This window comes from Coturnix japonica, chromosome 5 (genome assembly GCF_054131305.1).
Source record: "Coturnix japonica strain WE chromosome 5, WE-NBRP24, whole genome shotgun sequence".
In the NCBI taxonomy this organism is placed as follows: domain Eukaryota; kingdom Metazoa; phylum Chordata; class Aves; order Galliformes; family Phasianidae; genus Coturnix; species Coturnix japonica.
In genome coordinates this window covers 13,715,275-13,738,817 of record NC_140667.1, presented here as the reverse complement: position 1 = coordinate 13,738,817, position 23,543 = coordinate 13,715,275, and the positions used below count along the sequence as shown (strand labels likewise).

The 23,543-nt window shown below is 39.7% G+C and overlaps 1 protein-coding gene and 1 long non-coding RNA gene across 3 annotated transcripts in view; one reads left to right on the top strand and one right to left on the bottom strand.

The window, feature by feature from the left end:
- The window catches only part of LOC107314549 (mucin-5B), a 39,863-nt gene extending 34,917 nt beyond the window's left edge, over positions 1–4,946 (top strand). For both annotated transcript variants that reach the window (XM_015863887.3, XM_015863888.3), the window contains 6 exons: positions 363–485; positions 1,387–1,482; positions 2,680–2,808; positions 3,281–3,320; positions 3,924–4,047; positions 4,573–4,946. In XM_015863887.3, coding sequence (XP_015719373.2) covers positions 363–485; positions 1,387–1,482; positions 2,680–2,808; positions 3,281–3,320; positions 3,924–4,047; positions 4,573–4,747 — 687 coding nt within the window. In that variant the 3' untranslated portion in view covers positions 4,748–4,946. The remainder of the gene's footprint in view (positions 1–362; positions 486–1,386; positions 1,483–2,679; positions 2,809–3,280; positions 3,321–3,923; positions 4,048–4,572) is intronic.
- LOC116653475 (uncharacterized) overlaps positions 1–23,543 on the bottom strand; it is a 98,412-nt gene that overhangs the window by 21,346 nt on the left and 53,523 nt on the right. The window lies entirely within an intron of this gene.

Sequence of the window (23,543 nt, the reverse complement as noted above, 5' to 3'; positions counted from 1 at the left end):
AAAGATAATTCGATTTTGGAGTGTAAAAGTAAGAATGGTGACGGAACACAAACTTAAAAGCTCTTACGATGCTGTATGAATAATAAGTAGATCAAGTTGAGGAAGAAATGAAGTATGGAGTTTATGAGATAACATAACTCACACAATATGTTCAGTGCACTTGGGTGTGTCGATCTCATGTGAAATTTGTGATATCGACAGTGTTGGTTTCACAATTAAAGATCTGATTCCAGGAAGTTCTGCCAAAAATAAATATTGAATATAATCATTAATTTTCGATAGTCCGGGGGACATATGTTCCTACACACCCACCAATTTCTTGCCAGTACCTGTTTTCTCTCTGATTTCCTTTCTCTTTTCAGCCTGGGGCAGTGGTGCCAAAAAGCTCTTGTGAAGATTGTGTGTGCACAGATGAACAGGATGCTGTGACGCGAACCAACCGCATCCAGTGTGTCCCAGTGAAATGCCAAACCACCTGCCAGCAGGTCAGTGCTGAACACAGCCCCCGCCACCAACAATGGCTGTTGAGAGGGTGTACTGTAAAGCCGGGGCAGTACAAGTGCTGTCTTGCTGAAGGATGGCAGGATATAATCTTCTGTTCAATTTTTGTAAAGTCCCTTTTACAGTGCTGGCCATTTTTGCAGAAATTACCCTTGCAGGGATACCCTGAAGATGAATGACTGCAGAGCTACTAAGGAGAAGTCTTACTGCTGAAAGATGATGTTTATGCCATTCTGTTGGTGTTGTTTTTAGCTCAAAAATTAAGATCACTGAGAAACCGCGCAGCTGTTTATGTGTTTCCAGACACTACTCAGTACTCATGAGTTGAGAGTCTGAACAAAAACTGCTCAATCTATTTCTGAACATAAGCAAAGAATGGCTCCTCTTTCTCAACCAGATAAGGCTAGACTCTCTACCCATCCTAAACAATAAAAATAAAAATGGATAAAGCCATCATCCTTTATCTTGGAGCAAACCACACCCATGAAAAGACTGATGGATACCTAAAGCACAGGGAAGAAAAAAATTGATGCATGATCTTCATGTGTTTGATAGTGATGACTCTGGTGAATAATCTGATCAAGCACTGGTGGTAGACTTTGCAAATAAACTTATAATGAATTAATTTATTTGCTCTAACTTGTGTTAGCAAAAAGAAGAGTAGCTGAAAGCAGGGTCTACATAGTAAGTAAAGTGCCCCAGAGGTCACTATTAAACATGGGAAAGAAAGTGCCAGCTTTAGTTGTCAGGCTTAAAGTGATTCCAACAGTGTTCTAAAGGAAAACAGAGGTGGGCTCATTTTCCCTGCTATCACCAGTGTTGCTTTGATCCAAAGCTGTTTTGTGAACCAGGTAACACGGCAAAATGGTGACCTTATTCCAACAGGGTTTCCGCTATGTGGAAAAGGAGGGTCAGTGCTGCAGCCAGTGTCAGCAAGTGGCTTGTGTGGCAAACTTCCCATTTGGCACTGTGACCATTGAGGTGAGTGCTGCCTTGCTTTGCATGCCAGCTGAATTGACTTCAGTGCTTTTTGAAGTGGTGTCATACATTTTGAGGCTAGGAAGACCTTTAGGAGATTAGAAAATATCTGCATTTCCAAAGTAAATGTCAAAGTTTATATGGCCACTCTCTTTGCTGTGCGCATCTTGCAGACACTGCTATCTTGAAAATAATTTATCTCTGTCAGGAAAGGAAATAATGTCACTCCCTCTTCCTGGCATGCAGCAGAGAGAAGGAATTTGTAGGGGGTGGTGACATTGTGTAATATTGCTTTTGCACAGATAAGTGAGATGGCTTCACATTATATTGCTCCAGTACTGGAAGCAGAGTCATTATCTTGCCCTGAAGATACAGTACAGGGCTAAATAGTTTGAGCGAGCCATGTAACTGTACTAATGCTTGTTACAAATTTGCTGGGGCAGAAATTGAAGGTGTCATAGCTGCTGTAGTGCATGTAGTGCACCTTACTAATGCACTCAGGTAATACACTAGGTCTTCTCAGCTTAGTGTTCCATAGATGTGAGCTCAGCCTCAGGCTGGCTGTTTGCTTTTATTACCTCCTGCTATTGCTGTGAACAGTTAATGACACTGTCTCACCCAGTGGCTGTCTTATGTGATATTTCTCCTCTGGTAGCTCTCGAGCTCTGCATCTCTTCTGTTTCATCCTTTCTTTCCTTGAAAATTTATGTTGCAATTGGCTTCCCTTGTGCTAATGCACAATTTTTATGCTTCCACTTAAAAGGTGGTTACCATGAGGAGGTTTTCCTTTTATCTATTAACCTCTATTATGAAGATCATTTTCCTCTTTCAAACTATTTGCTTTTCTTCCATCTGTTAACAAAAAAAAGCTGAAATACTGTAGAATTATTTTTCTTTTGTTTATATTTCATTCCACCTATATTACCAGATATATATTGTGGTGTCTCTTAGTATTTCTGCCCATACCTGTATATTTATTCTGCCACCAGCTTGTGCTTCTTTCCACGTAGGTGACCAGAAAAGGAATTTTGTGGAGGCTGGTAGTGAGCGAGCTGGGTAGATGGGAAATCAACACCTCAGAACTATCAGATTGATTTGGACATCCCAGCCCCTCTACCAGGGGCTGCATTACTATTGCATTATTCTGTTTGTGCTGTCATATTATGTTATGATTTAATTATTCTTCCTGTTGTTTTTCAGGTTGGAAAGAGTTATAAGGCACCATATGATAACTGTACTCAGTATACATGCACCGAATCAGGGGGCCAGTTCTCCTTGACTAGTACAGTTAAGGTCTGTCTACCATTCGAGGAATCAAATTGTGTCCCAGTAAGTATTTCAGAACTAAAAAAAAGCCTCCTGAAATGAACTGTGCCATTGCTCTGGAAGATTTCTTTACTCTTTCTACACTTTTTTTGGACCTTTTTGAGTCCATCATCCTATTTGAAGCAAATATGCTTTTCCAACTCTCAATGGACTGTCCCAGGAAGCATAAAAAAAGTATCTGTGAGCAGTGCACACACTTCTTGTGAAGTAAAGCACTAGCCGACAGAACCTAGGTAAGGTCAGGCACATATTGCAGAACATCCCACATGGTTTGTGAGTAGAAAGTTACTCCCTGATGGATTTTTTTAAAGCTGTTCTGCATAAAAAAGGTACAAAGTACATGAATGGGTCCGATGGGGAGTTGGTGTGTTGGTTACAGATGAGGGCATGTTTTTGAATTCCCCTTGTTTCTACCAGCTGCTTAATAATAAGCTAGACTTGAGTATCTGAACTTCTCTGGTTTGCTTTCAAACAGGGGACTGTTGACGTGACTTCAGATGGCTGCTGTAAGACATGTGAGTATGTTAAATCACTGATTCCCTACTCAAATACGGCTGGGTTCTCCACTGCTTGTAGCCTTTCTGCACGCAAAGACAGCTTGCACTTTCCATAGAATGGAAGGCTGTTCATTTATCAGCAGAGCTCTTTTCTAACTGATAGTTGAGGCTCAAAGCTTACTTTGTTCTTGCAATGAGGACACCATAGCATCCACCCTAAAACTGGAGGTTGTCATAGAATCATAAATGTTAACAAGCACCACTTACTTACAGCAATTATAATACAAACTAGCTAACAGAACACTTCATATCTCCCTCTCATCTTCATTCAGCAGCACCTTACATGAACTTCATCATAAGTCTTTACTTGAGCCAGTCCCCAGAGAAGTGTCAAGACAAACTGGGAATTGCTTTGCTGAATTGGTGCCTCCTTGTATTCTCTGTTTTTTCTTGTGTTGTTTTTTGGTTTTGTATGTGTACTGCATGTTTTGTTATGTATTGCTTTTAAACTACAAGATGTTTTAGTAGAACAATCTGCCCTTGGCTTCTCAGCAGATACCTTTCCAAATTTCTTTTACTCCGCCACCTGAAGAAGTCTAACAGCAACGTTCTCCCCCACAGGTATCGACCTGCCACATAAATGCAAACGCAGTGTGAAGGAGCAGCACATTGTTCACAAGCACTGCAAGTCTGCAGCTCCAGTCCCAGTGCCCTTCTGCGAAGGGACGTGTAGTACCTATTCTGTGTAAGTAGGAAACCATTTTCTGTGTCTGGTCTTCCTGGCTTCTTGTTTAAAGAAATTTCTTGGTTGGGAAACTGGGTGTGCAGAGCAGCAGCTGTTAGCAACGTGACAAAATGTCCTTGGTGCGATAGGAGTGCCCTTATCTTAGTCATGAAAATAGGCCCCTCTGAGAAAAGACCATTTAATTTATTAATTTCCTGTTCTTACTCTTTTTCACAGCTCTGGGGTTTGATGGAGGTTTTTTCTGTTCTTTGGTCTCCTCTGCATGAATTGTTCATTTCTATGTTGCCACAAAGGGGTTAAATCCCAAATCCCCCAAGTTTTTGGTGCCTTCCTCACTGATTTCAGAGGATCTGACCCTGCATGGCGAGTAGCATCCTGGGGAAATCTTGTTATGAATATTCAGAACAACAGATAGTAAATTTTGTTCCTTTGCTCATTAGAAGTACCTCTGTTCAGAGTGGTAAATACAGATTGGTTTAGGAAGAAAACAACTGGTGTACTGATGTGCAAATATCATTTCTATAGGTATTCCTTTGAGAACAATGAAATGGAACATAAATGCATTTGCTGCCATGAAAAAAAGAGCCACATAGAGAAGGTGGAACTGGTTTGCTCTGAGCATAAGACACTCAAATTCACATATGTGCACGTGGATGAATGTGGATGTGTAGAAACCAAGTGTCCAAGGAGGAGAACATGAGCATAAACTAAAGGAGGAATTTCAGCTCCCATTTCATGCTTCTCTAGCAAGTGGGTAGTTTAGAAAACAGCCGTGATTAACCTTCAAGTGACTGTACTTCTCTCCTGTGCCTTTTCTTTCTGGTATTTTATGCAATTATGGAAATAAGCTAAAGATTTTGCTCTAAATGCTTGTAGAATAAACCGCATTTCAAAGAGAACTCGTTCTCTTGTTTCAGTGATGCTGCTGAAGGACCTAGGGGGATAATGGCTTTAATCCCACAGTGGTGTATAAACCAAGGTTATCACAAGGCACTCCAGAGAAAGCTCATGCCTTTCAAAAGTCCTGCCTGAAGAAAGTGGACACTGCAAAATCATGATGAGATGCTTCAACTGATTTCCCTTAGAAGGGGAACAACAATCACTTCTACTGGGGTGGTTCAGTTGGAGATGCAGGTCTCAGCACAGGGGCACACTGGTGATCTGCTCCCCTGTGGTCCTGGGCCTACTTTGGCAACAAAATGAAGGTCGGTGGAGGAAAGCAATGCACCTTTTAACTTCTACACAGCAAGCGCTACATCAGGAGTGTAAAAACACACTTTAAGTGCACACTACAGTATTAATATATTCACATCCTCTCACTGTTTTTTTTTTTGTTGTTTGTTTGTTTTTCATTATTAGCCAACACCAAACTTCAAGCTGTGTGTCTGGTGTGAGAGGCTGATGTTCTGATCTATTGCTCCTTGCAAGATTATGACTTATGTTAAAAGCAATTTACTCTCAGCACGTTCTATGAGACAGGTTGTAGGTAACAGTACTTTATCTGGACAGGGGTCAAAATAACTCAGCGATATCTTCAGAGCATGCAGGTTAGGCAGACATTTTTGCTGCTTGAGCAATTTGGGCTTTTTGTGACCTGAAAGAGGACTAAGGACCTGGACTTAAGAGCACACTGACATGCAGCCTGCTGAGCAGGGGTTTGGGTGCTGTTTTGGAGGGCACAGTTTTGAACTGACACAGCAGCTAGCACGTACACTAACTTTTAGTTTTCCATTTTAAAATGCTGCAGCTACTGAGGTCCAATTTCTTATTTAATTTTTTTTTCATAATTAACCGTTGTAGTTGATGTCAGGTTAATTTCAAGCATGCTGTCTCAGTATGGTGTAACCAATCTTAAACTACTGGAATCCTTGACTTTGAATAGGCATAGGAATTGAATGATATAACTTTTTTCTTCATCCCTATGCCATAGGTCCATGCTTATTTGATCATCACAGAGATGAACAGAGCAACCCACATTATGTTTATGTGGGATTAAGCACAGCTGGTTTTAACTAGTAACTACTTAACTAGTTCTCCATCCCCTTTCTGGAATGATGTGTCTCCTCCTGACAATGGTGTGTTAGAAGCCTTAGGAAAGGCACCAATTTTGCAGCACAGGGTATTTTAAGAGCCACTGTAGTCAGACGAAACAGCTGAAGTCAGAGGAGGCCTATTTCATCTTTTGTCTTTCTTTTGTTTCTTTAAAAACAGTGAAAGAGAGTCTGTGTGTTCCTAACAATAGCAGTGGGAACAGTTGATTGCAATGGGAATAACATAGTGCAGGCTTCTCTGGTAAATGTCAGCAAAAAAATTCAGCACGATGTTTGTGCTGGTAACAAATTGCAACTTAATCTTCTGTTCCCAACTTCTGTTGTAGTCAATGGACCAGTTTGAGTATAAATGATAGAAATCCTCAAATAATTCAGATAAACATCAGTGCAATGCAACTCCCTTGGAAGGCATGTGCTGCACTTGCTGGCAACTGAGGCTCATGTATAAATTGCACGTTAGCGCAGATAATGTTCTTACTGATAAAAATCAAGCACAGGCCCACTTTTGCAATGCAAAGAACAGCAGCAAGGAAGAAAACACTCCTTTCCTTCCTCCTTCCCTTTCCCTGAGGGGAAGAAATCATTCTTGAGTGGTTTTGTCACCAGAAGACTAAACAGACATGTAAGTATTCAGATATAAACTCATTTAAGCTCTGGAAACCAATCATTTTCAATAGGACTGCTCAGCTAGAATACAATGAGAAACCCTTTCCCTTTCTGCTTTATCTTCAGATGGGAGAAGGGCGTAAAACACAAATTAATCTTAGGTACACATAGAAGTCCATTCTCCTGGTTTTACTGGTACTGAGACTTTATCCAGAAACTGAGAATGCCATAGGTTGAAAGGCTTATTTTCCTGTTTTTTTTTTTTTTTTTTTTTTTTTTTTTTTTTTTTTTTTTTTTTTTTAACATGCATTTTGCTTTTTAGGTAAGGCAAGTAAATGAAATTATTTTAGCTATTTAGCTACTTTATTTTAGTAGAGTCCTAGTTGGATAAGACGTGGGCAGCAAGGTGAAGTCACTTTAATGAAAATTTTCAGGTTCCTCAGCTCAGGGAGAGTCAATGAGCCAAACACTCCAAAAAAACACCCCAACACCTCACCCCACATGCACAAAGACACAGGAAGAAAAATCAGCCTGAAAGCCCCACTTGGCCTGTGGGGTATGACCAGAATTGACCAAGATATGACCATAGCCGCTCTCCCAGAAAAATCTGTGCAGCTATTTCTCATACGTGCATGCTCAGCCACTCATTTGTAGCCTCAGAAAACCTCATCCAGCTAGTGACCAATCTGCAAGTCAAACATTTCCACAGCATAATGCAAGAAAAATCAATGGCATTGCTCCAAGTACTGTTTCTTCCATTCTGTGTGAACTCTTTGCATTGGCATCCATTTTACTAGGGTAGCCCCAGGAGAAACACCCTTCAGATGAGCCAGTCAAGCCAGGGCTGAACTGGCTTTAGCTTGTATCTGTTCTTTTCTTATTATGAGAGGATGGTACTACTCCCATTTGTTGAGCAGTTCTGAGAAAAAAATACCAGGAAGTGTATTGTCCCATATTACTAAAATAAATATTTGCCAGAGATACTGCCTTGTGTCAGCTGAACAAGTCCAAAGAGACATTATCATGTCACTGATGTGAACTGAGCCATTACAATGTGAACTCTGATTTGCCTATTGGGTAGGTGGCTTGGTAAACTGAATTCCCATTTTCATGTGGTTTAGTTTAGCTAATTTTTTGTTTGGGTTTTGTTAACAGTTGTCAGAGTTTGCAAAGAGGACAAGAGAACTAATGGTCTGCTCTGAATACTTATTTGAGTAGAGGCACTGTTCTTTCACATACTTTTCCATTGAGTGAATCCCTTGCCTGCAGAATCAGACCACTAGTTTTATCTACAGCGAGCTGTATCAATATCAGTCCATTATGGTATCTGTAATCTTGAGTTGAAAACAAAGACCGTGAACTGTACATGCCCTCTAATACAGAGGGGATTGTTTAAAAGAATGCTGCAACTATTTTCTTTCAGTGCAACAGCTTAGCAATTAGAATGAGAAATTTGTAATGTAAATGTGAAAAGGACTGTCTAAAGTATGACTTAGGAAAGTAACCTGATTAGTACCAAACTAGAAAAGAAAGTGGCATGGCAAATTCAGTGGATCACCTTACAAGTACAGGGGAGACAAGCATTGGGAGAGTGTTTTGTCTGACTCTTCTACTGATCTGTGTGCCCAAGTACACGTTCTTGGCCTTGTTTTTATTTTCTTTCTGATCACAGATAAGGATGAAGGTAGGGCCCTCTTTTACCCAACTGTAACAATTCAGTTCATAAAAATTTTTGCACTGGCATATAACATTTCATTTGTGAGTCTGAAGGTGCCACACTTGTGTCTGTCAGGCATCCCAAACATGAACCACAAGAAAGAAGTGTGACAATTTTCCAAAGCCACCAAAATAAAGGTATCACTTGTGAAAATCTTTCTGGTTTTTACACTTCAAAAGATCTGATTATATAATATCTTCAGGGCAACAATGGGTTTTAAGTATCAGTTTACTCTGTACAAGGCCATTCTTACATCAGTTTAATTCTTTGACAACACCAGCTCCTCTCTTAGTAAAGCAACACCCTCAGATGTATGCCCGGCAAATTGGCTCTGTGTCAAAAGCAGACCAATGTTAGAGCAGGAAGCTGCAAAGTTTAAGTTTCTTATAGACTTTATGCTTCTCTAGCTATGAAGACAAACTTTCCATCTCTAGGATAGTTTAATTGATACTGGCTTTAATTAATAAATTAATTTCATTTTTATTTATTTTTTTTTTTTTATTGAGGGAATCTGTTTGGTGGTATCCTGTCAATCTAAGTTGAATGTTCTGTTTACAGAGAGCCCCACTTCACCCAAGCTTCACCTTTGCTTTCTGTGAAGTTCTGTTTTTAAAATAATCTTCTTGTTGGGAAGGAAATTTTTTAACTGTGATCCTCCCGAGGAACCTAACCAGTGAAGTCCCCCACAGATACGACTGGCTGGTAGTAAGACAAGGTAGCTAGAACATAGTTCATCTCACCTACCTTCAGGCAAAATAAATAAGCATCTAAACTGAGACCTGAGGCACTGTAAACTTTCAGTGTAGTTACTGATAATTAATATGCTCTTCACCTATGAGTTCATCTGTCTCCTGGAAGTGCTCTCACCTAACTCTTGACTTCACGGGCAGTCTAAGATAAGTATAGCTCTACACTGTCTAAATCCTCAAAAGCAATGTAAGAAGCTGATTAATAGATACATCAACATATGCATTCCTATTGAGAAGCACCTCAGAAATTTACCTCAAATTCTTACAGCTCTGTGTCCTACCTTGAACATCACAACCATCCTCAGGTCTTTTAGTGAAAGTTTCTTTCACCCATATGTCCACAAGAATGATACTGAGAACAATATCATCATATTCAGTATATTCTTTGGGGTGGGTTTCATCTCACTTACCTTTAGTGTTCATAGTGCTCATGTAACTTTTTTTTTGTGTGTGTTTTATTTTAATGTCGTTTGTTGTAATTGTCCTTATCCTCACACATGCTACAGAGTGAGACATTTTGAACAACCTCAGTGTCTCTTAGTACCACTTCTGCAAATCAAAAAGGGATTACAGGAAGTTTGTTGCCATTTCCATGTGTTTTATATGTCAGTTAATTTGGCTTGAATTTCCAAAGATCACTGAGGAAGTGTTCAAGCTCTGAAATGTCTCGTTTTCTGTGTCACCATCTCTCCCTACACTGCTGTTCAAAGGTAGTCGTGAGGCAAGTCCCTTGCCACTCCTTTACAGCTTCTTGTCCTCATTCCTTTGTGTATCCAGACATTTTTCAGTATTGATCAATCCATTTCCTGCTATACCATAAAATTCTGGCTTAAAACCAGAGTTTAATCTGACCCTTGGGGAGCATTGTTCTACAAACAAAAGGCTACTGCAGTGCCATGTAGCCATGCCAGCAAATCATTGCTCTATGCTGCCACTTAATTGAGTGGAATTTAATTTTCCCTTAGATTTGCTTCTCTTTACTTCCCCAAGTTCTCCAACTTAATTCTAGATCTCCAAGTTCCACTTTCTTTTTTCAGCCTAGGCATGGAAAAGATTTTCCCTGAATGTGGTATAAATCGTAAACTCATCTTTCTTTACTGCTACCCAGGAAAATTCTCAGGAGTTGCCACATTCATCGTGCCCTTCCTACATGAACAGACTTGGGAGACCCTTCAAAGAATCGCTATAGTCTGCTATACTCACTCTGTGTGATGAAGTGCACATCTAGAGGCCACTTAATGAGAACCAGGTCAGCCGTGTCGCATTCCTATAGGTGTTCTTCTTTTCCAGTGCCAAGTGAATATGGTTGGACATCTGTGCACTTCCAGCAACAAGTAGTTAATTCAGTGGCATTTTCTAATCTGTGTTGTTCTGCTCACACTGTATTATAATAGTGATTCTTTAAGCCTTCCTAAAATGAAAAGCAGTTTCAGGCACATTCTCACCCTACATCCACACTTGCATAATTGGATAATTAGGTATTCAATTACTGGTCATACAAAGATTTCTGGCAGAAACAGGAGCTATGCCTATTAGTTCACCTTTCCCTCCTTCAAGATCAATGAGTGGAAAAACATCTGAAAAAAAAAAATAAAATTTCCCAGCAGTCTCATATTTTGCTTTCAGAGCAATGTATAACGAGAATGCTCAACTTCCCTTTTGTTTTTACTATTAACTAATGAATTAAGTGGTTTGCAATTGATTTTTCACTTCAGAGTGAAGACTCGGTGAAAGCATTTTCTTTGCATCCCAGACATGAGTATCATAGGGTCATATGACAACAATGTCCCAAGTTGGAAGGGACCCTCAAGGAGCTTTAAGTCCAACTACTGGCTATACAAAGTACCTTGGGAAATACAAACTCTAAGTCTGAGAGCAGCGTCCAAATGCTCCTTGAACTCCAGCAGCTTGCGGCCATGCCACACATTGCCCCAGGGAGCCTGTTCCATGCCACTGGTTCTCTGATGCAGAACATTTTTCTAACCCCCACCTGACCCTCCCCTGTGGCAGCTCCATGCTGTTCCCTTGGGCCCTGTCACTGTCACTAGAACAGAGATCAGTGCTAATGCCACATAGATCAACCTAGTGGATATCATGGCACTCGACAACAAAATTGTTCTACAAAAATCCTAAAGAAATAGGTCATTGTTTTGTTTGATGAACACATTCATCCCTGTGAAAGAGACTGGGAGTCCCACAGTGTGCTTCTATCACACTGGTACTGAATCACTTTAAATTTTCAATTCAGTATGTATTGAAGAATATGAAGAATATGAATCTAAATTCAATATCTCTGGCCTGATTCTCTTCCTAGCTTCTAGTGTATATATCTGGGATAAATCAGGAACTTTTTAAAAAATTATTTTAACTGCAGTAATACAGGTTTGAAAATGAACTACATTTTTAGTTTTTCATTTTCCTCATTGGGTGGGCTATTTTTGAACCAGAAAGATTCTCCTAAAGACAATAAGTAAAAAAGCTTTCATTACCATCAGCAAAGATAAATATTTTGTACACGGAACAAGTAAAACACCACAGGCTCCAACTATGTGAACAAAACAGACTGTCAATAATGCATGCAAAGGATTATTAGTAATTAAGAACCGTTTCTCCTTGTTCCCACAGTCAAAGCAACAGAGTGAACATTGAAATATATAATCTTTGTTGTTAATGGATCCTAACTGGACTAGCAGGTCGTGCTTCAGCAGCATAGCCTGCCTTGAAGGAAATACAAATTAATTATGTTTTCAGTTCACATCATAGCTGGAGAGATGGGGTGGCTCAGGACAATCCTTAGAGTGAAATTAATGCTTGTACCAGCAGGATTGCAGAGTGAGAAAAGCCTTTTCTCTCCCTGAATCTGGTATTTGGTCTGAGCTGACATGGAAAGTGGTGTGGTGATGTGACAAACATGGTGTGACAGGATCCCCAGCTAACCCATTTGCTGAAGTGGAATGTTTTTAAAGCAAAAAGGGGCTCTCCTGTGCAAAAAACAAGCAAACAAACAAACAAAAAAGCCAACAAAAAAAACCCAGATGCTTGTCTCTCACACGCCTCTAGCTCCATTTGTCCTCCCGAACCTTCTCCCCACCAAGGCTGTGCAGTTACTGTGAGGGAATGAGCCATCTCCTCCTCCAAAGAGGGTTCCCTGCAGCCTTCAGCAAGTGCTTTTTCTCTCTATGGAAGCACAGTCCAACAAACAGGTGTTTGTTCAGCTGATTTTACATACATCTTGGTTTTCTTTGAGAAAAGCTTTGCAATACTGTCTCAGAAAATAACCTTCATCTGAACCATCTGCAGTATTTTTAAATGAGACAAACTGCCAAGATGGAAAAAAATTCCAGAAGTCATTTTCTTTAAAACTGTTTGACTTAGATTAGATTATTATATTGCTGTATTCATAGTATTATTTGTGCTTTGGCTTTGAAATTGTACCAGGGGTACTGTCAACATTCCATAAGTGAAACTTCATAAATCGTTATTTCATTCATTCTGGCAGGCCTTGATCTTTCTTACACAGTATCAAGAGAGAACAATTGTAGCAACACAATCATCAGAACAATTAAAAGCTAAAAATTCATATTACACTTCATAGCGCCAAGACCCATTCTCATGTTTTGATAGAGGCTAAGCCGCAACCACTGATGTGAAACTTGAAGGAAAAAATCCATTGTTCGACCACAGAATTGTTGAATCATTAAGGTTCAAAAAGACGTCTAAGATCACCAAGTCCAATCGTCAGCCCACCTCACCATGCCCACTGAGCCACATCCCTCAGCACCACACTATGGTTCTCAAACACCTCCAGGGATGGTGACTCCACCACCACCCTGAGCAGCCTTTGCCAGTTCCTCACATACTTTCTGAGAAGAAATGTTTCCCAACAGCCAACTTGAACCTCCCCTGGCACAGCCTGAGGCCATTCCCTCTTGTCCTATCACTGTTACCTGGGAGTAGAGGCCAACCATATGTCAGTCCCAGATAAATGTGTTTGTCATTTACCGGAAATGAGTTTTGGATGTAAGGATAACATGGAGAAAAATGAGTTTTAAATTAGTCCTGAAGATAAAATACTCAAAGGCCTTCCATTTCATTAATGGATGTTCAGGACCATAAGAATTTTATTTTAATTATTAAAGCTATACTAAATTACTCTTAAATACTTCTTCATTCTTTTAGACATAATTTCTAATTTCCTCATAGGTTGTGTATTTTTTTTTCTTCTGCTTGCACCAGAGTCTACTGACATCCTCCTCCTAATGCATTTATGCAATTAGTTATGGAATGTCTTATTATCTTTTCATGGTTTTCTTTGCATCAGTTTTAGCATAGCACGTGCATGTGGAGAGAAAATATTAAGTATTGCTCATTATTTTATCCTTAAAGTCCATTTGAAGCAATGTTATATTTCTATTGCAGATGTTACTGGGTGCTTTTCTGTTTTTTCTTAGGCTAGCATAAACTAGGACAAAATTAGCTCAAGTCATTATAACTGTCATGAAGGAAAGAAATAAGAAAACAAAATCCACCTGTGTTAAGAGAGAATTAATCATTTGTTTACAATAAAGCATTACATTCATTAGTAATACGTCCATGTGACTGCATACGAATCATGTTATTTCATGATTTCTTTTTCTAGCTCTTCTAATTCTTACATACAACCATAATCCTCATGACTGTAAATAATAACGTTTGTTGAGAACCAAGAACATCTGGTGTTGAGAGAGCTTTTTTAGGTAAAGGATATAGAGCCAATTTGCATATTTTGGTGCACACATCATCTACACCCAGAAAGTCAACACAATGTGGGTGGAGTGATCAACAGCTTTTGCAAAGGCATTTGCTTTTCTTTTTCCTTAATCTGGAAATCAGATATAAGCCGTCAAACTGAAAGGCTTTGAAACAATTTTTCTTACAGAATGGCAAAGGCAAAAAAACCTATTGGGCTTAGGATGGAGATCAACAGGTTTTTGAGATATTATCAACCATAATTTATTCTGGATGCCAAAAGGGGATCTGGTAGCTTCAGAGTTTGCTTTGTTTGAGGTTCTTAAAAAAATTCACATGTAGACCAGAGACAAGAACTTAAGTGACATAGGTCAGGAGGACCATGTTGATGCTTATTAGTCAAGTCCATCTTCCCTGTTTGAACAACATGTTCTTGACTGCTGACATATTTCTATACGATCAGCCAAGTTAAACTTCATTGTCTTGCCTTTCAATATATGATTTGACATATACCATGGCTGCAAAAGGCATGTCCAGGAGCATTGCCAAACTGGACATTTACACAGCTTACATCCCGTGCTAATGTTCCTTACCCAGCTGCCACACGTTTTTCCAGTGCTAGCTTTATAATTTCTACTCTAATTGAAACAATGTCACTGAATGTCAGCTTATCTTATCCGTGACCTGCTTTTCATCACAACACTGCAGATCTCAAGGTCTGAAGTTAAACCAAATCACTTGGCCTTCTTTTCTGGGCCTGACAAGGAGATGTGGAGGCTTGTACGACCACCTCTATTTTGTGGTTCATCTGTTGTTTGAAATTCAGTCACAAAAACAGAGGCTCCCTTTGTCTATTCATACCGTAAAGGAGATGACTGCATCTCCTTCATCCTAGATTGGCCATATGCTTTTTTCAGGAGAGCACAGCCTGTGTGACCAAGTGCTACTGCAGTGGTATTTTGACATGCTTTGGGAGGTGTCAGAGGAGAACATTAATGAAGCAAATTGCTATGTGCTGCTAATGGTGTTCTTGCAATAGACTGTGTTTGCTTTACAAAACCTGCATTCAATAGATCTAATAAATCATTAAATTGTTTTTCACAGGTCTGCTGCAGCATAGCTAACCTACCTCCTGCCTAACTGGTCAGGCAGACTTCAGCAAACACTGTACTTAGGACAGCTGAAAAGGGGCCCGAACATAATGGCAGTGGTGAATTTGTTCCTCTGTTGACCAAAACACCTATTTCTCCTTAAATCAAATATACTAGCACAATGGAATCACCCCCAAAATACAGTATATTGTGTTGATCTTAGGTTTTAACATGGGATTCTGTGCTCTCATTGTTCTTTCCACCATGCCAGTAAGCAGCGGTGTTTACTGTACAATTTCCATGGGCTCAGTTTCTGTGCTTGGTTAATTATAAAGAAGCAGCTACAGTTTGAAGTCATTGCATTTCTGAATCCAAGGCAAAGTGCTACCAGACAAAACTTTGTTCTCTAACTGAAAAAGTGCTTTTGAACAACTTTTACGGCAATAGAGTATACCCTCTTCCTGTCCCTGTCCAATCCCAAGTCTTTTTCATCATGTGTGAGTGAGCTTGATATCAAAGGTGAATTAATTTAGTTTAGTACACGTGTGGTGTCAGCGTGACAGGAGCTAAATGAGGAGCAGCAGATGATGTACATGAGGCTGAAAAAGTCCTGTTCCTCAAAACACATACAGTGAAAGAAAAAAGGGGCAATACCACAAAAATGTAGTGATCCAAAAGAATTTTCCTGTGTTCATTTGGATTGCTAACAAAGCACAAATGAGACAAACCAGGTCTGATGAAACATGGTAATTCCTGTGAGAATGACCGAGACTTATGGAGCAGCTTCACTGCAGATAACAGACCCATCTCTTCCCTTTTGAAATATGCCTCAGTTTCACAATCTGAATAAGTTCCTGAACAACAAACTTAATAAGGGATAGGCTACATCAAGCTGCCTCCACAGCTGGTCCTCCTGGTGACCTTACTATTGATTTCTTATAGCATTACAAGAATTCACTTTCTTTTGATGATTGACATTGTGTCATCACTGGGCTCTGCAGAGCCAAATGTTAGGATAGCTGCAGGACAGTTTGCCTCTAAGCTTGTCAGATGTATTGCACATCAACCCATACTGATGTGTTCAGTGTTTTTGACACAGCTTTTGACTGTTTACCAACAAATGCTATCTCATTAAAAGAGAAATGTTTCTGATGGAAATTAGTAAAGGAGAACTTCTCTTATTTTACCTTTGACTTAAACCAAATGTATATAATGGAAAATAAACTGAGCAGCAAAATTACACCTCCTGTTCTGCCTTCTCCACTCATACTGGTTGATTAGTAAACTTACTGTAAGCTTATCTCCTCACAGAAGTGAATTTGGATTAAGGGTGTGTGTACGAATTCAAACTGTTGCTTGTCACTGATTGGCTTTCTGGATGATTGCTCTTATCTGCAAATAGAGAGTGGTCTATGGACAAAGCTAACTTGGAAAAAGACACCCTTTCCAGCTTCAGAAAACATTTTTCTATTTACTTTCACCTACAAGTGAATGCTTATTCTGTGGTAACACAGTCACAGAGGGAGTAAGGGTGTCTTATCACGAGATGCTCATAAGAGGCAGGAAGGGAAGGATGGTAAGGGCTGTACTATTGGCCATGTAGAGCATCACAGAATCACAGAATCATCAAGGGTGGAAAAGACCCACAAGATCACCCAGACCAACCACCCACGCATCACCAATAGTTCTCACTAAATCATGTCCCTCAACACAACATCCAAACATTCCTTGACCGCCTCCAGGGTCAGTGACTCCACCACCCCACTGGGCAGCCCACTGCACTGCCTGACCACTCTTTCAGGAAAGTAGTATTTCCTAACGTCCAGCCTAAATCTCCCCTGGATCAGCTTGAAGCTATTCCCTCCAGTCCTATCACCGGATACTCAAGAGAAGAGGCTGACCCTCAGCTCACTACAACCTCCCCTCAGGTACACTCCTACTTTTCCACAACCATAAGAGCTGATAATAGTGGAGATATGTATTTGCTGCTGCTAAGTTTCTTCATACCTCCTGTGAACAGAATAGGATGTCAGGCAGAATTTATCATTCTTCCTTACATGCTGGATGTTACATCATTTAAGCAATTTTAGCAGAGGTAGAAGTATTAACAATTTGGCATCCTGGATAGATGCCAGCATTCATAATTCCATTTTGCTCACTCATATAGACTCAGCTCCTGTAGCCAAAGCATTTGTGTCTAGTTGCCCTGAACTGCAGATAATATCCACATTGTCAGTCTGTGAACTCACAGGAAGGAGTAGTCATATGAATTGTACTGCTACTATATCAACCACACACAAAATGCTATAGCTGACACCATTTTTTCCCCTTATTCTTTTAACTATTGAAACATTTAACTAAGAAATGGGCATTTTTATTTCTTGGCAACAAAAGTTTTGTGTTTTGGTTTGGATTTGCTGGAGAGGTATTTTCTTGACTGCAATTTGACTTCATTCTTTAGCACTGATTTAACATCAGTCTTTCACCTCTCCTTACTTTCTATCTTTAGATTTGGTGAAGAAAGCCAATAAATTTAATTTGCATTCTAACCTTAAGATAATTAATACATAAAAATGTACTTCAAAAAGTAAAGAGATTGATTAAATTTTGACACAAGGCTAAAGAACAGTGCCAATATTCATTACTTCTACTGTCTGTCTTGGCTAGTGATAATATAGTCAGAGATCTTAAAAGGAAAAACACAAATTCTCAGCACTCTCTAGCAGTAGCACAGATTCTGTTCACTTATCCCTGCCATTCTGAGATGTTTCGACATGAAACCAGGTTGGATGGGGTCCTGGGTAGCCTGATCTAGTAGCTCACAACCCTTCTCATGGCAGGGGGCTTGGAACGAGTTGAACTTTGAGATCTCTTCCAATCCAAGTCATTCTATGGTTGTACGATAAAGGCAGTGATGGGGCACTCTCAATTCACCATTGCAAAGAAATGTCATACCTGGTGGGAAGGATTTCACTGCCCCATTTCTAACTCCTCCAAAGCATCCTTGTTTAAACCTTGAGCAGTAAGAGAACCACTCCATTTAAGTTTGTTGCAGAAACTTTTTACTTTTAAATTTAAATAAAGACCGTGATCCTTTAAACAGTTCTTACATTTTAGTTTCTGACATTACTCTTGCAGTGGGACCAAACAAAACTGGAAGCGTTTTGCAAGTTTACTGCATGACGAAGGCCAAAGGTTCTTTATCTAGAAATCAGTGAATATTTAGTTAGACTACAGTCTTTTTTATCCTTCTGAGTTAGATTTAAGACAGCTTTTGTTCATCTACATAAAGAAATAAATGAATAATCCTTACATCTAATTGAGACACCTAGTCTAAGTGCCATTAGTTTCTTAGTGCCATTACACGATTAGGTGTAAGAAACGTGCTATTTAGGGTCTTCTACCCAGAACTGACCTCAGACAGCTTTCTTGGGTAAAAAAAAAAAAAGCAGAAACCTTCCTGCTTCACAAAAGACTAAGCAATGAAGTCTTACCTTGTTTTCTGCACACCCAAAGTGTCAACAGTAATGGCAGAATGAAAGCACTGAAAATATAACTCTACAGTGTTATACAGTGTTCTACAGTGGAATGAGCAGAGTCATACTTTTACAACAGAAAGGGTATTAAAAGTGCAATATTTGGTAGGAAATCTTCCTATGTTTTAACGAATGATTTTCAGGAAGGGTTGTGATGCTGGATGTTTTCAGTTAAGACTGCACATGTACAGCACAGTCTTATTTCACACGTATGTTAGGATTCTTAGTGAAGAAAGGCACTATTATTAATGCAGTACATGATTATCATTATTAATGCATTAACAACAGAAATTACTGCAAAGGAAGTGAGCTGTTTGTTCAAACAGCATCGCTTTATCATCAATTCCTATCTATGTACAATTTAAATGGGATTAAATCCAGCCCACAATAATGTTAAAAGTCCAACTGAATTTCATTTACAGTGCATTAAGCAGGAAAGGAAGATAATTTGGGAAGTGTGGGTTGTTTAGATTTTGCTTACTTTGGCTAGACTCATTCCTGTATAATACATTCCCGGCTCTCCCATTTTTTGCAGTTAAGATTTTCTTCTCCAGTGCTACAAGATTTTTGTGCCTCTTACAAAACAAGGCTGCATACTGCTCCTGGCATGCAAGCCAAGGGGAAAACCCTCTCTGTTCCATGTCCTGTGGTTTTCAAAGGCGGTGATAACATTTTCCCTCTGCTGCCATGTGGCTAGCATTTTCAACTTCCTGCAGGTGAAATAAAGAAAGCAGACCGGCATCTTGGTTGTGCATTTCACAGAAGGAGCAGTTCCCAGCCTGATGCTTTTGGGCACTACATTGAACCCACTTGGCTTTAAGCTTCCCAGGTACACAAGGATTTTACAGCTGGCTTTCCCCTTTGTCCCATAGTTACATCTCCTTGGCACAGCTCCTTTCTCAGAAGCTCTGAAATAGTTCAAGTGCTGCTTTCTCATCACCACCCACAGAGGCACCATCTGCTCTGCAGAACCTCCAGCTCACTGTGTGCTTGGGATTTATGGCAACCTGAGTTAGGTGTAAGACTTGTCAACACATTTCCTTTTTATATACAGCACAAAAAGCTATACATGGTGAGGGCAGGGAGGGAGCTTTGGCAGCAGTGTTTTACAGGTCTGCACACACTGCCCTTTCTCCTTTTCTTCACCAGCTGGGAGCACTCTCTGAGAAAAATTCATGCATTCCAACTGCTTCATAGCCATGTGATAAGAGTGTTTGGTGCATAGTGGGGCTGAAAGAGCAGCCACACAGTGATCCACATTATCCAGGGACCTCATTCCAAGCCATGGATTATTTGCAGATAGACTGAGGCATAAATGAGAAAAGCCACTTCCTGGAGTCCTGACTTTCAGGACTTGCACATCTTCTCTATCCCTCACCAAATCACATTAGGATATCACATTCACATCTGTGAGTCTTATGCAGCCCTGGACAAATCTGGCTAGTCCTACTGATGGGTCACTAAAGGTTGCACCTCTGCTGTAGCATGTACAGGATCTGTTACCTCGTAATCACGGACATTCACCTCTCAATATACACATATTATTTTATCTTTTAGTTTTAGTTTGTAGCAAGAAACAAGCTTCTGCATCACCAAAATTTACTTCTGCTTCGCCTTCTCTATCTGCTGGCTCTCAGTATTACCTAAGACCTCTTCTGCCCATGTCAAGATTTTAGTTCTGTTTTAGGAAAACTCTATTTCTCCAAACTCTAGCAACATTGAGAAAAGTGAAAACTGACTACCATTAAATTTTGGTCATTCCTCAGTCAGGCTTTGGACCATTCACCAACTGATAGCTCTCGACACATGACCTCTTTTAAATCCAGATTCGTATCTGCCACTACTTTGCTTCATAGTAGGAGTCAACAGGAGGCAGTAAAGGCAGTTCTAAGGCAAAAATAAAAGCAGCCCTGCCACACCTGCAGAGAAATTTCTTAGTTCTTTGGAGGGTCATGATGCAGATGGAAACAACTACACTATACATTTCACTCATAAGAGAGAAGTAGGAATACATTCATTGATATAATGCAGTAACTTAGCATCAACTTAATGAGATTCAAGATGGCTGGATAGATTTGATTATTTGTTGCAGAGAGAGTAGGGTTAAACACATACATATAGGAAATCCTCCTGTTGAGTCATAAGATTCAGAGCGTACCCCATTTGTTTCTAAACTCCTTGAACCATGGAATGAAGGATCCCAGGTGTGGCTGGATCCACTTCTTGTCCCAGACTTAGACAATAGTATATGTCTAAACACGCACAATCAATCTAAGATGTAATCTTAGCAAAGCTAACAAGCTTAAAACAAACTATGAGCCACTAACCAAGGATCTGCATTGACAAGGTGTCTTAAAAATATATAAGGGATCTCTGCACAGGCATAGCATCATGAATCATCCCTACTTGAAGGGAGATCCTGTCATGCAGTCTGCTGACAAACAGGAGAGGTTGAGGGGCTTTGGGCTACTCACTATTTACAGGGGTAAGATGGTATGTTCAAAGTCATACTGAGCTTTCAGGCACATGCTTTATTGAACCTCAGCTATTGAACCAAGTATCTGTTATAATTTCTTTCAGCCCCCCAATTGAGATAGATTTGTGGTCATTAATTTGTATTAAGTGAGAGTGGAGGAAGTTGGGGAAAGAAAGGAGAGAGCAGGGAGCATGCTTTCACAGGTCACAGCATGCGGTTTGATGACTTCAAAACACAGTACCAGGAAGTTGGTTTCTATTTTTTGTTGATTCCATATCAGAAGTTTCAAGTGCTTGAAGGACACTATCTGACCTAATAATGATACTTAGTTTGTCAACCTATTGCCTACATAGATCGTAAACATTTATATATTTGAGGGAGAAAAAAAAAAAAAAAGGAGGGAAGGCAACATTTCCTTTAAAAAGAGAAATTACTGTGCTCTTAACTCATCCCCTCTTGACTGAGTTATGTTCAAGAGTCATGGAGGGCTGGCCTTAAGTAAATATCCTAGCGGGCTTATTACGTCAAAGTCATGTTCTCTCCATTGTGTCTAATGCTAAAGGTATTGAGGAAATTCCACCAGTAAAATCATTTTCCAGCCTCTCTGCATTCGTTGCCAAGAACACCATCAGAACAGCTCATAGCCAGAGTTGCTACTGGCCTGTAGCATTTCTTTAAAAGGAAAACAAGTGCAAAAAGAGCGATGTTGCTGAAGTATAATATAAAATGAGAATAAAAAAGCTAAAAACATCACTTTCTGGTTGCCAGTTGAACAAGACTTTCTGTGAAGCAAGTAGAACACAGTATAACGTGAAACAAACACTAAAATATGCACCTTGAATAAAGATCCAGCTCTGACTGGGACCCATCCATCTTTGGTGAAAACTAACCAGTGTAAGGACATTCAAAAATAGTCTGAAGGTTAAAGGCCCCTCAGGGTTCACTGCCTGTCACAACTCATTTCATGCATGGTTACCCTTACACAATATGAGATCTCCCTCCAATTATGGTTCTCCAGCATCTATTCCTGTTGTTTGGGTCACTTCTATCTTTCACAAGAATAAGGAGTCTGGAATGAGCTAGATAATTCCTCCTATCATCTGAGAATTCTCTCCAGGAAAATGAGAGCAACTTATAAAGTTCTGAGTGAGCGTAATCAGAACTGCTTAAAACACACACCATCTTCAGTTACTAAACAGAGGCCTTAAGTAAACACATGCTGTTAACTATATTTCAGGCCAGAACCCATTCTCTCTCTCAAACAAACCAGAAAGATTTCAGATGTTTCTCAAACCAGATCCTCAAAGAAAACCAACCAAGCTTGAAAGTTATTCAGCTTTTGCATTCTGATTTTCCAGATGAGATCCTTTCCTATTCCACTGAAAAAGCATAGAAGAATAAGGATCTCCTACACATTGCAGAGGTCAAGCTCCTTTTGAATTACCTCTCCCATCATTTATCTTCATTTCTTTACTCATTTTTTTTCCCCCACATCTTATGCCTGTGATGCAAATACAGCAACGGCATGTGGCTTGGCATCCCGTGCTCACAGTAGTGGTACTGTAGCCCCAGGAGTACTGCATTTGTGGAGGTAGAGGAGTTAATGAAGAGAAAATAGCAATAAGCAACTTGAGAAGAGGGAGAGATGTTAAGAATTGAGGCATTGTTTTCTGGATTAATGGTTTGTACACAAAGAGGAAAGTAAAAACTTTTCCTGTTATAGGCAGTTGAGATTGGTACATAGTCTGCTCACACTTTAAGAAAAAAAACATTTTAGTAATTTTCTCCAAACAATTCCAAGTAAACTGAAACTTTTCAGTTTGTTTAGTCTTCCTCCTGATATACCATATGGTGACAGTTTAACTCCGGTAATCAGAGCTGTAATGTTTAATGTACATGATCAGATTTGTAGGGCTGTGAATGGAGAAGTGTGCTAGATGGATATATGTAAGTCATCTTGCTCTGCTAACAGTAGAAAAGGACAGTAGGAGATGAGAGGGCTAAGTGTTTAGAAAAGCAGTAACCAAAGGATCTTGGATTATGCGTAGAAAAATCAATCTTAGCAGTGAATCACTAAATATGTCTATCCACTCTGTTAAATCCCTCTTCAAAAAAAAAGGTGTTTTCAGCTCTGTTGGTATAGCAGTAGCTGTTATGCATAACTGTCTTCAAAAGCAGATTTATCTCTAGAAAAGACAATGAGCATAGCTAAAAAGTACCTCCAGAAACAGTGATACAGACTCCCCAGTACCAAATATAACAGTCTGCTCACTGACATGCTGATTACAGCCTCTTTTCTCTCCCACACCACACCTTGTCCTTCCCTAGATGATTGCTTCTTCCTAAAGTCACAATGATGATCTCCAACTACTTACATTCTTCATGAAGGTAGTCAGCAGCTTGGTTGCATGGGAACACTGGTTTAAACTCACTTAATGAGAAAATACAAATTACTGCTTGACCTACCCTGCATAATCGAAGGCTGGCATATGACCAACACTGGACACAAATTTTGTGGAGTCTGAAGTACATTTACATGTAG